Source organism: Clytia hemisphaerica, unplaced genomic scaffold, assembly GCF_902728285.1.
Source record: "Clytia hemisphaerica strain Z4C2 unplaced genomic scaffold, Clytia hemisphaerica genome assembly, whole genome shotgun sequence".
Classification (NCBI taxonomy): domain Eukaryota; kingdom Metazoa; phylum Cnidaria; class Hydrozoa; order Leptothecata; family Clytiidae; genus Clytia; species Clytia hemisphaerica.
This window is the reverse complement of record NW_027104146.1, coordinates 2,078,156-2,094,195: the sequence shown is the minus strand read 5'-3', so window position 1 is coordinate 2,094,195 and position 16,040 is coordinate 2,078,156. Positions and strand designations below refer to the sequence as shown.

The following is a 16,040-nucleotide window of genomic DNA, read 5'->3' as shown; positions in this document are numbered from 1 at the left end:
TATGGAGGAAGTAAAACAACTACAGATAGAACGTGGAAATGGCGACCTTCTCACTGGTATTGGAGTTGGACTTGGAGGAGCTTTAGAAGCCGCTGCAGGAGGAACAAGCCAAATCATTGGAGCTTTAGGAAGTGGAATACATGTGTCCTAACTGGAGTTGGTAACTGGGATGAAAAGATTGTTACTTCCCTTGGTTCAGCTGCAGGTAATATCATCACTTCTACTGGCGATGCAGTGGAATCTGCTGGGAAAGGAATAGGAAGTATCCTCAACATCTTTGGTGGGATCGGTGGAACTATTAAATGTGTCGTCCTTCTAGCTTTAATTGGAGCTTTTGTATACCTGAACCGAGGCTCCATAATAAAACTTTTCAAGAAAAATACCAAAATGGAATTCTCACCAGCCCAGCAACGGTTAGAAAAAGACGAAGAACATTCCCATAAAGAAATGCATAGGGAACGACGTCACCACCGTCATCATCAAAGACATCGCTTTAAAACACCTAATGATGGGAAAACATTCGAAACAGTAACAGAAGAACCTGCTACGAGGGATCTCTTCACGTACTTTCAGACTGGAAAGAAAAGAAGCCACGTCCATAAGACCAAACGACACCATGGACATGTACTGGCAATACATTGCCGATCAACTGACCAAGAAGAGCAAAAACATGGCATCAAGAGAGAAGTCTATTTATCCATAGAAGGAGAAACAAAGACCTTTATTGCTCTGGTGGACAATGGTTCTAGTCATTCCTTATTGAACAAAAGAATTTGGGATAAGGCTGAAATCGCTCCATTCCTGACCCACAATGAAGGGACTATATTAGCATCAGTTACTGGAGATATCCTTGAGACTGCTGGAAGTGCAATCATACCAGCTAGCATAGGAGAACCACTGTCATTGAAAACCCAGGAATTTATGGTTGTCCCAAACATTGAAGAAGATGTAATCATTGGAATGAATATTTTGAGCTCGGAGAAGGCTATCATCAACTTTTCAGAACAAACCATAACCAGTGCGAGCAGGAGAAAGAGATTCTTTGCGAGTAACAAACGAAAAGAAACACCCAGATTTTGGAGTATCCTAGCAGTTATAGCCGTTATTACTGCATTGACGGTTGCGATCCTGTACGTTCTCACTTTGATCAAGAATCCATCAGACGAAGAATATTTACCAAATGGAAATCTCACAAGTAAATTTGTCAAGATACCAACTATTTTGCATGTTCGAGCTGGAAAAGTGTTATCAGAGCGAACAAAACATATTGTGGTTATCGAATTTCCGGTACCAAGGATTCTAAACCAATACATATCTAATTCCGAAAAACTGATCCTTGGTATCATGCATAATACATCAAAATCCAATGGTACAACCGAATACCAGAGATTGAATGCTAAATGTCGAATTCGAACCCTACATGAATAATGAAAGAAAGGAAAAACTTTGTATATATAAACTATGTGGGTAAAATTTTTTTTGAGAAGTTTTGTTTTGTTTTACTACTGGAAGTTACTGTGAAAAAGGAATTATGAGTATTTAATTGTAACTAATGTGAAATTTGATATAAATGTTTGAATTTTTTAAAGAAGAGCTGACATATTGTACGTAAAATTTGATATTTAGATTTGACATTTTAGGAACTCGAGTTTTCGTAGGAACTCGAGTTTTCGTTATTAGTAATTATTTTTTCGTAAGTTGTGGAATAATTTAAGGATTTTTAATTGTTTTTTTTTGAATTTTACTGAGAATTGGAAATAATTTTTAAAGAAGCTAAAATTTTGTGAAATTAAATTTAAAGTTGGAAACTGGTTAGTTAATTTGGTAAAAATTATCGAAAAACAAAGTCGATGATAACACAATGATGCACGTGGCGTATTTTTACGAACTAATTCACGATAAACATGGTTTCGATGAACGTGGCGTTTTATTACGAACTAATTCACGATAAACTTCGTTTCGACGAACGTGGCGTATTTTTACGAACTAATTCACGATAAACATCGTTTCAATAAACGTGGCGTTGTATTACGAACTAATTCACGATACGCATCAATTAATACAAATAATAGAAAAGGCCGAAAAATACATGATGATAATAGAGACAGACGAAATTGGAAAGGGTACCCAAGCGAATTGTTAAGAATACGAAATGATGTTCATATACCAGACATTCATTTTGATGTGTATTGACGAGACACTGGTAAGCCGGCATATACTAGTGACTTTTACATACATATGGGAATGGATGTTGAAAAGGTGCACATGGTATGAGAATCGTTTTTATACTTGAAATAAATACTTTAGTGACGAGGACGTCACTTATCATTATATGGAGGTGTGACAGTAGAGATATTTTGAGAAAACATCACTCATCCCAAAATAAACAATCTACATTATCCATTCAAGTCCAACGTGCTTACGCAGGAATAGACCATGAAAAGACCTTCTCTAGCTACCAGCATTCAGTCAATGGAAAATCATCATATACCATTCACGTTGAATAGATTTACGCATGAAGATCATCGAGGAAAACGGACTGCAACCCCGTTGGCCCAAGCGTGACTAATATCTTACATACCACTGACACACTGAGATAATCGAGAACAAAACCAAGAGACTGAATCAATCTACGCACAACACTGAAAGATTTATGAGCTGGGATCGAGGAAGCAATCCCAACCACATGAATGGACGCGGACAACTAAACCAACGTGACTATTGATCCCAGGCTCTAAATCCAGTCCTCTAAATACTCATAGAACTAAAAACTATAAATACCTGAATCACAAAATCATATTTGGAGTCGGAGAGCATACTGGGAGTCGGAGAGCATACTGGGAGTCGGAGAGCGTGCTGAGAGTTGGAAGCATGCTGGAGAGTCGAAACATGCTGGAAAGCTAGAGAGTTACGAACCGTACTATTAGTAAAGAGACTTGTTACTGATTTAGATCTGGAACCTTCCATAACATCAATTGGAGATATCGTGTTATCGACTTTTTAGACAACTATATTAAGGAACAGTTATTTGGAGTTATTGAAATATTAAGACGGAAAATTTAATAGAACCAGTATATACGTTAGTGATCACTTTCATGTAAATATAAAATTCATTCGATCGAAGTTACTATCGTCCAGTTACTATCTTCTTAAATTGTACTCTTTCAGGGTACACTGCGCCTCGGGGTTTAGTGAAACTGTCTGGTGAAATATCCAGGGAGTTCTACACATAAACCTCCGTGTGCGACAATATCGAGGGCGACGGTAAGTGAAGCAAAGTAGATGTACAGCTCTATATCGCCTTTGCTCACCTAAACAGACGACAGTATTTTGGTGTTTTTACCGTCGTCGAGCAAAGTGGACGGTGATTTTGGAGACATGTCAACTTTGCTTTATACCGTCCTCCTCGATTTATCTCGAATACATAAACTTGCTATTATCCCTGATTGACGCCAGAGAATATTATCTGGCACCAGACCCCCTGTAAGCATTAAAAAAGCCGGTAATGCGTTGGGAATGAGGTTGAGAATTGCACTACTACTACATTATATTGTCAGAGTGAGAAATCCGCAAGAAATATTACCTCTGTCAGCATGGAACAATGATTTGGCAGATTGTTCTGGCGTACTGAACACCAACGTTCCCATCGCACTGAACTCACCGTCTGGACAAAAGAACTAAAACGTAAGAGCAGTGGTCAAAGAAAGGTTGTTGTTGGTTTATTCAACACAGCAAATTAGCACCATATTCTTGAAATTTTGGAGAATTTAAAGTTGAATTTTGAGACGGAAGAGCTTCTCTGTATACTTTACTGAGATAGAAATACGCGTCTGTGACAGAAGAACTTTTATCACTGATAGAAAAATGGTAGCATAAGTAAATAGAACCTCAGTGGTAGTTCAAGAGCCGTTAAGGCGAGTAAAATCCAAATGAAAATCTCCATTTGGCCAGATTTTCAGAACTCAAATGGATAGTAATCAGTTAAGAGAGAAACTCAGAAAGAAGACTTTTCAAAACCGAAATTTCGGTTCGATCATAATGACTGTTAGATACTGCCAGAACTAAAATCTCGATTCAGCTGAATAAGAGTAAACTCCAAAACCTTACACCATAAAAATCAATAAAATGTTTAATGATTGTTATAAGGCTATCGCAGATTCTTCTCTTAAATCTGCACAAATCATTTTCCCATGAAAGTGTCTGGTTTTGAAATAGACTTGTCCGCTAAGTAGTTTTCTGTTTTACCTTAGATTTTCAAACGTTCGAATTGCAAAACATTTGAATCACGCTATTGACAACTAGAATTGAAAACAAGATGACAGGCTACTCAGCTCTAAAACTGATCAAGTGCATGAAACAGTGAAGTTTTACCTGTAACGTTGCAGTAGTGTTGAATGTTCCCACTGGACGACAATCGTTATGGAAATAAATTAATGAGAAAGCGACACACGAAGACATGGTTGCTACTATCAACGCTTCGATCACTCTCATTGGTCGATTCTTGATGAACCTAGAAGAAGAAAAACAGTCTGGTCAAACTCAAAGCACGTAAAGCCGTCTGAGATGGAAAATTGATTTACACAGCAAATTAGCACTTTATTTTTGAAACTATAGTGAACTATGCAGAATGTGGAGACGGAAAAAGCCTCTTAAGATACTTTGCTGCTGATACAGAAGAACTTTTATCACTCCTAAAAAAAAAACGTAAATGGTGCATCTCTTTGATTCTAAACTATGCCAATGACAATGGAATTCGATTGTTAGGCATTACCCAAACTTAATCAACTTCTGCAGTTAAACGTTTCGATCTCAGTCCAAGTCCTCCAATCGAGTCAATCGAGTGTCAGAAAATCGCAGTAATATTAGATTTTCAATTCAACCTTTCGACCGTAGTCACGCGGCCAGGCGCGGGTCACTTTGTTATTTAATTATCCCCCTAACCTCAACCCAATCCTTTTTTTACACCTTTTCCTATTGTCTATAGGTACGAAAAAAAGACTGGGGCGGCTTTAAGGTGGTAAAACGGACAAGAAATGCGGCTACGGTCGAAAAGGTGTATTGATCGAGTGTGTTCAACTTTTAAAGTTTGATTAATTCGATCATTTCCTTTTTTGTCGTGTTATAGTCTGGATAGCATTTACTAGAACACTATCAAGCAAAAGTACCTCAGTTTTCAAAAATGATGTGAACAAATATCTTTTGATTAAGAAAATAATTACTAAACCGAATGATCAGACAGCAGCTTAAAGGGTGAATTCATCTATTGTTTAAGTAACGTATTGAGTGGAAAATTTTTAAAGTTCCCAGAAGACTCTCCAGTGGTGCATATCATGAATACAAAGCAAACTCCTACCTGACTCTGAAAATTGATAAGTGATGATTGATAGCGTTGAACAAGGCACCAAACAAACCACCTAAAAATGAAAACATCAGAGCTAAGCTAAAAGATTCCAATACAAAAGTCATTAAGTTGAGATGTTTTGTTGTCCAGTGTTCGCGAGAAACATTATTTGGTACATATGGGCAGAGTTTTTTAAAGTAGAATTTCAAACAAGCAAATAAAGTTTGTAAAGTTGTCAAGAATTATAAAACCTCATAGATTGAAAAAGGTCCTTAGAAGAATTGGAGTACCAAATTGTCACTATGTAGTTTAAACATAAAAAATATACAGCCCACTCTCTCAACATAGGGCCTTTTCAACTGGTGCCAGGGGTCCACTTAAAGCTTTTTTATAGACTGAATGGCGCGATTAATTGACCCGGTAGTAAATGGAAATTTTCAATTTTGAGCTTTTTCTTATTTGGATTTTGAGTCTTTCAAAATGGTGACCTCATCCAGGGGGGGTCGGTAGTAAAATCTCAGACATAATGACGTTTACTACGGTGGTGGTGTAAAAAAATTACTACCCAGGGTAGTTAAATACTAGAATGGGTGGTATCTATGTGTTAAATGTTGAAAAAATTTTACTACCTGGGTAGTTAAAACTGGTAAAATTAGCAAATTTTAACTATTTTTGTAATTCTTTTAATTATTTGGATGACTTTTCTGAAAAAATCTGACAATTTTTATAACTTGAAAACATTTTCTGTTGGAAAGTTGTTTGCTGCAAACAAAAAATTCTCGAGATTTTTTGTCAATATAAAAAAAACTTTAATTCTTAAGGGCATTAAACATTAATTTTTGCACAAGGTGAAAAATTTGTCACAGAAATAATCTCTTTTTAGCTTATTTTGTAAAATCAGTCCGAAAAGCAACCAAAAAATTGGTGGTCTTTATGATAAATTGTCCCAAAAACTTTTACTACCAGGGTAGTAAAATACCTGTTCCAAGAGTCTGGGTGGTGATATGTATAAATTCGTAAAAATCCTTTTACTACTCATATATGTCTGAGATTTTACTACCGACCCCCCCCCCTGCCTCGTCAAGTCTTTCATCCAGTCTATAAAAAAGCTTTACTGTAAGTGGACCCCTATAAAATTGATAAGGCCCTAGGTTGTGGGAAAGGGGATATGAGTGGGCTTAATCTTTTTGATGCTCAAACTAAAGAGTGACATTGGGCTGTTCCATTAAAAAAAACCATACATGGGGGTGGACGAACCTTTTCAAGCCAAAAAAGAATTATTGAAAATATGTCGTTACCCCCTGGAAAATGGCGAAATTTGCAAAAGTACTCTTGCAAAGATTCTTTTCATACCTTAAAGTGAGGGTGGACGAACTGAAATCAGTTTTTTAACCCCGTGGAAATTTTAAAATAACTTTTTACCCCTTGGAAAAATGAAAAAAGACCCCCTGGAAATGTTCGTCCGCACCCCTGTATGGATGTAAATTGAAATGGCCCATTTTGGCAGTCTACTTCACTGAATTAAAAAATGATCAGAAAGCAATATTAGTCGGATGTAGACTACTCTATATTAACTCAAGAAAGAAACATGTTTACAAACTTACCAACAACACCCATTACCATGAACAAAGGAATCTCGTAACCTTGATACGATCCCTTGAAAAACAAAGGAAAACTATATGTAACAAATGCATTTCGATCGGTGGTAAGAAATGATGAAGCGAAATTATGAAATAAAATTCAAGAAGATGGAAGATAAATGCAGTCGACTCTCCCTAATTCGAAGTCTCATTATTCGAATCCTTCTATAATTCGAATTAATTATCATTCCCCGTCAAGGAAAAACCTAGCGAGCACCTCACTAAAAACCTGGATTTTTCATCTCGTTTCTTAGTGAGTTCCACTTTGACAATTTTTGAAAAATAGAAACCTTTCAAGTGTTTCGACGCAAATTCAATTTTTCCTTACTGCAAAGGCTTCAAAAGTTTAAAGTGACGTCAAAAAATCGAATGTTTGGAGCCCGAAAACCTGGGGTTTTTTTTCCACGCAAAGTGGAATAGACGTTAATTGCGTAGAAAAAACGTGGGTGAAGTCTAGTATAGGCCAAGAAAAACCTTACTAACATGTTTTCTATAATTCGAATCTCTCTATAACTCGAACAAATTAGATTACTCCTTTGAGTTCTAATTAGAGAGAGCGAGAGAGTCAACTGTACAAGCTGGTGTGTAAACGACAAGCATAAACAGGTTTCAGAGATATTATATTACATGCTCAATAAAAAAGGGTGACCGTACTAGCAATGTAATAAAACCGAACTTGAAGAGCTTATATTGCTTGAAACCCCACATCAAACAAATGCAAGGGAAAAATGAACTTAAAAATCTTGATTGAAGCTGTTACTTACATTGAATTGTCCAAAATTGATGAGGCCAGGGTATCCAAGGTTACCAGCGTGACCGTGATAGATTGACAATAGGACGTTTAAGGTGAAAGAAGCGATCATGGATGAGAAGAACATTCTCCATGTCAAAGCTTGATTCCAAAAACTCGATCCCTCCTCCAGGGCGAATAACACTCCACCTGAACAACATATAGGTTAGTTATATTAAGACTACGCCAGTTTTCATTATCAGAAACTGGTGAAAATATTCGGAAGCTCACATTATTTTTAAGAATACAGAAAGAAATATTCATTTTTTGTTTAAACTCATAGTAAGTGATAAAGGTCGCCCTTAGATTTAGAACTTCAGCAAAAAAACAAAATTATAAGCCCTGCTTGGGTGCTTCTGTACAAAACATATACACCATGAATACCACGAATTGTTTCTGGATTTCTTTTTCCCCAGTAAGCAAAATAAAGACACATTAACAAAGTTAACAAAGGGATTTTTAAAAGCAGCAAATTCCCAATCCTATCAAAATATGATGTTGATTTTTACCCTAACCCAGGGTCATGCAAATGTAGGTCCTTTTCAAACTCGTCATCTTGTATTTCAGGCTTTATTTCGTTATTGGTGGACGTCAGAGGATACAAAGGATATTATCTAGTGCTATCATTAAGCATCTAATAGCTGATAATACGCAGCTGGTCCCTGCTAGGCCCTGTTAGGTCCCTTTCTGAAATTATCACTCACCCACGGGTGCACCAAAAGCAGCGGCAACCCCAGCCGCAGCACCACCAGCTACAAAATCTCTTTTCTCGTGGTCTGTCCGGAACATCTCAAACATGTGAAAATCACGTCCAAAGGTTGTTGAGCGACCTGAAAAAAAAAGCAATAACATTTGTAGCGCCGGTTTTAAATTCGATAAGAGAGATTCCTCCTAATATTAACAATACCGTATACCGTTATGTAATATACAGGTTTTCTTTTTATGCAGGTGCATTGATCAAGTATGGGTATTGAGATTTGATTAAAATCTATTTTCTTTAGACCAGTGCAGTGTAGAGGCAGTGTATTCTGTTTTTTGCCCTTAAATCTGGGCAAATCTTTGAGATTATGCTCCTAATATGGTGAATTGACAAAAATATTGGCCTCTCGAAGCTCCTGCAGTTTATCTTAAAAAAAATCGATTTTTTAGAAAAACTGCAGAAACTTGTACATACAATTTTTTGTCGACACTCTATTATAAAGGAGAAAAATATTCAAAATTTGCCCAGGTTTAAGGGGTAATCTTGGTTACTTCATACCTTGTGAGATTCCTGCCGCGATGACAGCGCCAGTGTGAATCATTGGGCCTTCTTTTCCAACAGCCAACCCACCAGCTACACTAAATACGACACCAACTACTTTGGTGATCAAGGTCTGAAAGTAAGGAAAAAGTGTTATTGAACAGAGTTGCCTGCTTAAACCTTTGCTGTGCTGAGGATTGTTTAAAAAAAGAGAATTCCTTTTAGTTGTTTACTTCGTACATTACGGTCCGCAAACTATATTGCCTAATATTGTTCGTTTAGTTAAGTATAAGTAGCACTTTTTTCCTAGCCTGATTCTATACAGCAAATAAAATTTGGCCAAAATCGCAGTAATATCATCGGATGAAAAGATAAAATCGCAAGGTTGAAGAAATAAACCAAACGAAACCATACCTTTATTCTGACAACATGTGGGATTTTCACACCATTCAAATAGCACTTAATTTGTGGAATACCACTGCCAGCTGCTACAGGCTAAATAAAAGTATAAAAACAATATCTTATGTCTGAAACGTAAAAGCCAATCACTCCTCTGCTTTATCTAAATAGATTTCTTATAGACTGGAAAAAGCTATTTTACAACCTAACGACAATTCAGTCAGTTTCTACAGTTTTCTTAGACACTACTATTGTGAAAACTGTTATCAATGCAGCAGTTTAGGAGATTGAGAGAGCAGCTGGTTGAAGCATAGAATTTACACTCACCTCTAGGCTGCATGTATTCCTTCTGATGTTTTGGTATAAGGGATGCTGATCGTGTATAAAATTCCTGTCCAAGAGTTACCCCGTATTTGGGCTAACCTGTTTCAATTTTCTCAAAAGATTTAGAAATCCAGTGATTGTACTAACCTAGCCATTCAAATTTTTAATTTAAATATAATGAAATTTAAAGATCTCTCATACAAAACTTACTATATTTCAAGCTCATTTTTTCAAAACTTAAAAACACAAAGACAGGGGTTACACTCGGACGGGAATTTTATACATGTACGCATACTCTATATCAAAACATGAGAGAATGCTAGTAGCATAACTCACCTCAGCATAGACAACCATAAGCGTTGCAAACAAGACAAAAGCACAATTCAAGCACACCCACATTGCATACGGCAATGCTAAACATGAACTGTCCAAACATTTATCCAGTTCTGTATGGAAGTCACATAAGTGGTCTGTTAAGGATGATACAGTAATATGCTATGCATTATTGTTGAATGAAATAAATTTGTTTAAGGGTTTTGAAAGCTTGGAAATAGATAGCCCTGTTATTTAACAATATTTAATCAAACAAAAGATTTGATAGAAGTTGAACTTTTCTGGAGGATACTATTCAGAGAGAACTTAAAATCTGTAGATTAAAAGGATACGATGTTTGATTATTTGATATTTCCATCCAGCAAGTTGTTCGATGGAGATGTCAATTCCTACAGCAACGAAAGCTGTCAACAAACCGATCACCAACATGATGACCCATCTGTACAGGTTCATTTGAATGTATTTCTAAATAATAACAGTTTGTGTATAAGGTTATGGAGCAGTCGAGGATGATTTGTAAGCCCCTAGCAGGAAAATTAACTTAAAATTTGGTGAACAAGTTGAAACATTGTAGAATAGGCTAATTGTCAAGCTTTCACGTATATACATATATTTTTTTATAAACATTTTTTTTTTTGAAAACAGGCTCAGTTATGCTTTAAAGTTATATTTTGGAATCAAGCTCATGCCTGTGATATGCTTATTTTTCCGAAAAGAATTTGCTCATAAGAATTGGAAAAGAAAAATGAACCTTCCTAAGTACACAGCCCATGACCAGGTCTTAGTATGCTTTTATAAACATTGTGCTTATAAAAAACATGTATTGTATCATTAATTGATTATTGATGAAAAACATTGGTGCAACCCAACACTTTCTTTCACTTCTAATTCTTGTGTTGAAGGAACCATGTAAATGTATTGTTGGGTGATCTTAAAATTTTAGTTTTAGATTCACATTTAACAAGTTTATCATCGATATCAACATGGGATTTTATTTGAATGACCAATATTTGTGTTTGTGAATAGAACAGGCAAAAATTAAATTGAACCTTTAATGGGCCGAGCACTACTTGGGGAACAATAGAAAACCTACCTCAGCAGTAAATTGCCTTTGTTCCCTCTTTTCGAGGCCGTTCTCACAGGTGTCATAGTCCAAGCTCTAAATATCAAAAACAAAAATATTCCGTAAAATAACATCAACAAAAACTGACTATGTGACTAAAACTGTATGATAACAAATAAGTCTCCATATCAAGTTTGGAAGTAGGAAATATTATCTGTTTTAGTGAATCAGAGTGAATAGTAATATATTTGAAATACCTCAAATTTACTTGAAATGATCTGTTGCCTTGGGTCTTCATGAGAAACCTCCAAATGATTCTAAACAAGAAAAATTTCAAATAATAAGGAAGGATGGTTGGTCCCACTGATGTGAGTAGTACGGACCCTATAGTTACTTAATCTACTAGGTGTTTCAAAAAAAGGGTAAAAGTTCGAATCAAAAGTTATATATGAAGTCACTTCAGGTTACTTATTTGTTTTATCTGCTGTTGCTTAGGAATTAGGAGTAGCTTTATCTAGTGTTTTACATAAAGATATCTGTGAGGCACTTCAGGTTACCTACCGCTATATCAGATAAACCACTGTATTCGGGAGTATCAACAGGTTTGCTGTTGATGGATGACTTTGGTGTATGTAATGGAGTATACGGTGTTCGAGAGTTGGATGATAAATGCTGAAATAAATAAAACTTTTAAATTAATCATAAATTTAAAATTATATCAATAAAAGTCCTATATTTGAATTCCAATTAGGATAAAATAACATTAAAATGAATTTAGTATCAACAACAAATTAAAATCACAAAAAGAAGTACGTAAAATAATGACTACGCTTATCTCACAAATGTTATAGAGACTGGACTGTAAACTCAAACAGGTTTAATTTCAAGACATTCTATCAAAATTACATAAAAATGTACCTCTGCCATGCTTGAAAATGAGCTACGATGAGATAGCAAGGGTTCACGTTCAGAGTTACGCGAAGGTCTTCGAATTGGATACAATGGTAAGCCTTCACTTGGACGGCGATGGTTGGACATTGCAAACTTTCATTTTTACTCCAAGGTGATATTACAACAGATCTAAATTATATTTTAATTTCTTATTTCATTCTCTTCTTGAATTGATTAGTTTGATTAGTTTTTCTGAAAGAAGAAACCCGAAATCAAAAGAAAATCGACATCAGCAGAAATCAAAACTATTTAGGGACGTTCCCATGCTAGAGAAGCAAAAAAAAGTGAAAAAAACTACATATAAATAAAAGAACTGGAATTAGTGAATACGAATCCTCACCCTTTTTCTGATAAATATATAAAATTTCAGCCTTCAACTATGTTTCCCTCCGGGGTGGACACTGACCTTGACGGCTGACAGGGACGTGCTGCTGGAGTTTGAAAAATGGGCCGTGTCAGATATGAATTTTGGTAAATTTGGAACCCTGCCAAAAGGGAGTATCGAAAAAATTTTCCCATTTTCACCCTGAAAAGTGGCCAATATGGCTGAAAGTGCCCCCTCCCTGTGTTTTTCTCCATTTCCAAAAACATTTGTTTAATGCTGGTTGCAACAATTTTCTGTCTGGTGGTAGACAAATTTAGAAATTTGTTCTGCAATTTACGATCACAGGCTTTCTTTATTAAGTAAAAACCAAAACGCTTTAGCATACATAGGAAAAAGTTAGAAAGGTTCAAATTTCACAGAAAAATTGAAAATTTGGTCTGACATCAATAAAAGTTATGTCCTAGAGCCTCCTGACTTTTCATATATAATTTACACGCACTGAAAGCTCCAGAGCGATTTGGTGCAGACCAGAAAATCGTGCACCAGAGCACCAGAAATGCATCGGAACGTTCAGGTGTTCCGATGTGCACAAAAAATGGAACCTTTCGCATCAGACATTTCGGGCGCTGAGAGGATCCAAAAAAGTTATCTACCTTTTTCTTCAAATCACTTTATAATCGCAAGTTCCAACCATTAGTATTAGTATATAATTATAAGTCAAAATTGATCTGTGTGCATGAAATGGTGGAGAGTTGGAAATACCATCACCCAGAATGAATAACTTTCCTACTGTAGTTAGGAAATTTTGAAGCATTAAAGCAAAGCCTGGGACATATCTTGAAATTTTGTTTCCATGTAGTGTTGAACAGCTGGGCACACACTTATTTTTGTGTCCATAAACATTTAACAACACAAATGAGCCAACATTTCTGCAACAGACAGTCTAAACTTAAACTCCTATATCAGGATTAGAAACTAGGCTAGTCTTACCTCTTTTATCTTTTCCTTTTACAACAATACAATGCTGACAAGCTGACACAACACATGTGTATATACATGTACATTGACAAGTAATCCCTGAGAGAAGTTTTTATAGAAATCTGCAACAAAAGCGAAAGTGGTCTCTTCTACTGATGGCTTTCCAGCGCTCCTTCGAAGCTGTTCATCAAATTTCCACCAATGAGGTTGCCGCATTTCAAACAGCCCTTCTTTTTGGCACCCGTGGGCTTTCAGCGCCTTGCACGACGGACGGCTGTAAAAATCCCACCCTTCATATATTTGTTTCAATCCGTGATCTGTGGGTTAGATTTTTTCTCATCTTCAATTTACTGAAGAAAGCGGGAATTTGATGCGAGAGTTAGATTGTCAACAGAGTGCCGTAAAAAATCATTGAATAAAAGAAGTTAACTTAAAATCTTAAATATTTTCATTTTGAAGAATATAGGTGCAAAAAAGTGAAACATAGAAAAGTTTCATTTTTCATTGCATTAATCAAAATTGGGGATTTGGAAAATTTTCTATGTTTAGTTTTTTGCACAAACCCCTGTAACTATGGGCGAGCACCCTGTTGCTAAGATGTTTGGTTGAAATCGAAAATGAAACCACTCAAAACGAAAGTAAGATTGCCCCGTACTCGAAATCCCGTAATCTTGATATACGAGTTTAAGTCTAATGACAAATGAAATTTCACTGCTAGTGTGCCCTTTTTAATGTTTTTGTTCTCCTTCAAAATGGCTGATGCCATAGAGAATTATAGAGTTATTATTATATATTATTATTATTATCATACACCCTAAAAATGCCGATTTAACTGGGTCTCACCTAATGAACCCACAAAAACCAGATATACCGCTCTAGGTTAGGACTATCTGACAAAAAACATGGGACGGCAATTCGGCCACCATTTCACCGAGCCTCCAAAGTCATTTGATTTGAGTTATTACCGAGTTTATGTATGTGTGTTTTTCAGCGACGGAGACGGTAAGGTTCTAATTTGACTAGATCATGACCAACTGAGGATGACGGTAAATTAGCACTTTTACCGTCCTCGATTTTGCGGGTCAGAACTGCGGGTTTTTCCAAATCGCTTCAGTCACTTTACCGTCCTCAAAAGTGCAAATACATAAACTCGCTATTAGTGAGGTTAAGTATACCGGGATAATCACGACGACGGACGAAAAATGTAATAGGCTAGTGGAAATACGAAATTTGATTGGTTGAAACTCACTAGCCTGTTAAATTTTCGTTCGTAGTCGTGATTTTACCGATTTACTTAACCTCACTAATGAACGGCGTATTAAAAAATACATGATTTCATTTTCGCACCGAGTAGGCTTTTAAATCGAAATATGAAAAAATCCGTATATATGAAATACAAAATCAATTGTCAAAAAGTTTCAGGTAGAAATATAAAGGGCTAAATACACTACACAATATATTGTCGGGCAATATATTGTCGATATATTGCTGAGTGCCGGCAATATATTGAAAAGGTGTCCGCAATATATTGTCAGCTTGATTTGCAATATTCTAACAATATAGGGGGATTGTTTACCGAAAAAAAATTCCTTTTTATAATAGAGTACCTGTTGTTTACTTCGTACATTACGGTCCGCAAACCATATTGTCAAATATTGTTCGTCAATATATTGTGTAGTCTAAGTAGCCCTTAACGAGGGGAGAAATAATTTGCAAAACTCCCTTGTGGGTTTTGAGGTACATCCAAGAGACACCAAATGCAACGACTAGAAGAGCTTCAAAAATCATTCCTAAATGGAATATTCTCTTTACAAAAACTGAACTATTGGGAAAAACTTAAAACTCTAAAACTATACAGTCTGGAAAGACGTAGAGAAAGATATCAAATCATCTATACTTGGTATATCTCAGAAAAATTTTCTCCAAATTTCAACCACTCTGAGAACAAAGGGGGTATCACCTGCTACGAAAACCAGAGGCTCGGACGAAAATGCCACCTTAAAGAAGTAAATTCTAAACACAAAAACATTATTATTATTATTATTATTATTATTATCCCTACAGGAGAGCGGATTCAAACAGTGTGAGAGAAATGGTGAATCATCGGATTTCCAAATTGGATGATTGAGAGACTCAAAAAACCTATCAAAAGTATCAAAAGTAAGTATCTATTGTGGGTTCTGTGGTGTTAATGTGTAATAGTAATTCTATTGAGACTAACTTATCAACATATGAATAGTTCTACAACAAACTTTTTACCTTGATTGACCCAGTGGACTTAAGATATCGTCAATATAAATGTGGGTTTTGAGGTACGTATTCAAAAAAAGTGAAAATTTTAAAAAAGCAATGACATAAAAACAATCTAACATTATAACATTGAAAAATATGAGGAAGAACTCTTTTCATGGGACTCCTTGCACCCATCAAACAATTTTCTTGATAAAAGCAGCCCAAAAAATAATTATTTAGGTCAGAAATTTAGTGTGGGTTTTGCGGTACATATACTTGTAGTCCAGACCCGATCAATCGAACTTGTCGAACCAATCGAACAATCGAACTAATCGAACTCCATCGAACGATTAAAGTTCGATTAAAAAAATTAATCGAACCTTATCGAACACTCACAATTTTTGAGGCAATAGCAGTTCGATTA

General features: G+C 35.9%; 1 protein-coding gene across 1 annotated transcript in view; it reads right to left on the bottom strand.

Annotated features, from left to right (window-relative positions):
* Window positions 1–12,275, bottom strand: part of LOC136813908 (H(+)/Cl(-) exchange transporter 7-like) — a 32,378-nt gene extending 20,103 nt beyond the window's left edge. Inside the window, exons 1-14 of the mRNA XM_067070412.1 lie at window positions 12,049–12,275; window positions 11,692–11,802; window positions 11,388–11,447; window positions 11,161–11,226; window positions 10,400–10,532; window positions 10,071–10,180; window positions 9,426–9,506; window positions 9,030–9,144; window positions 8,476–8,601; window positions 7,746–7,921; window positions 6,946–6,997; window positions 5,354–5,414; window positions 4,372–4,510; window positions 3,584–3,677 (exon numbers count right to left, since the gene is read on the bottom strand). Coding sequence (XP_066926513.1) covers window positions 3,584–3,677; window positions 4,372–4,510; window positions 5,354–5,414; window positions 6,946–6,997; window positions 7,746–7,921; window positions 8,476–8,601; window positions 9,030–9,144; window positions 9,426–9,506; window positions 10,071–10,180; window positions 10,400–10,532; window positions 11,161–11,226; window positions 11,388–11,447; window positions 11,692–11,802; window positions 12,049–12,168 — 1,444 coding nt within the window. The 5' untranslated portion in view covers window positions 12,169–12,275. The remainder of the gene's footprint in view (window positions 1–3,583; window positions 3,678–4,371; window positions 4,511–5,353; window positions 5,415–6,945; window positions 6,998–7,745; window positions 7,922–8,475; window positions 8,602–9,029; window positions 9,145–9,425; window positions 9,507–10,070; window positions 10,181–10,399; window positions 10,533–11,160; window positions 11,227–11,387; window positions 11,448–11,691; window positions 11,803–12,048) is intronic.
* Window positions 12,276–16,040: the final 3,765 nt, after the last annotated feature.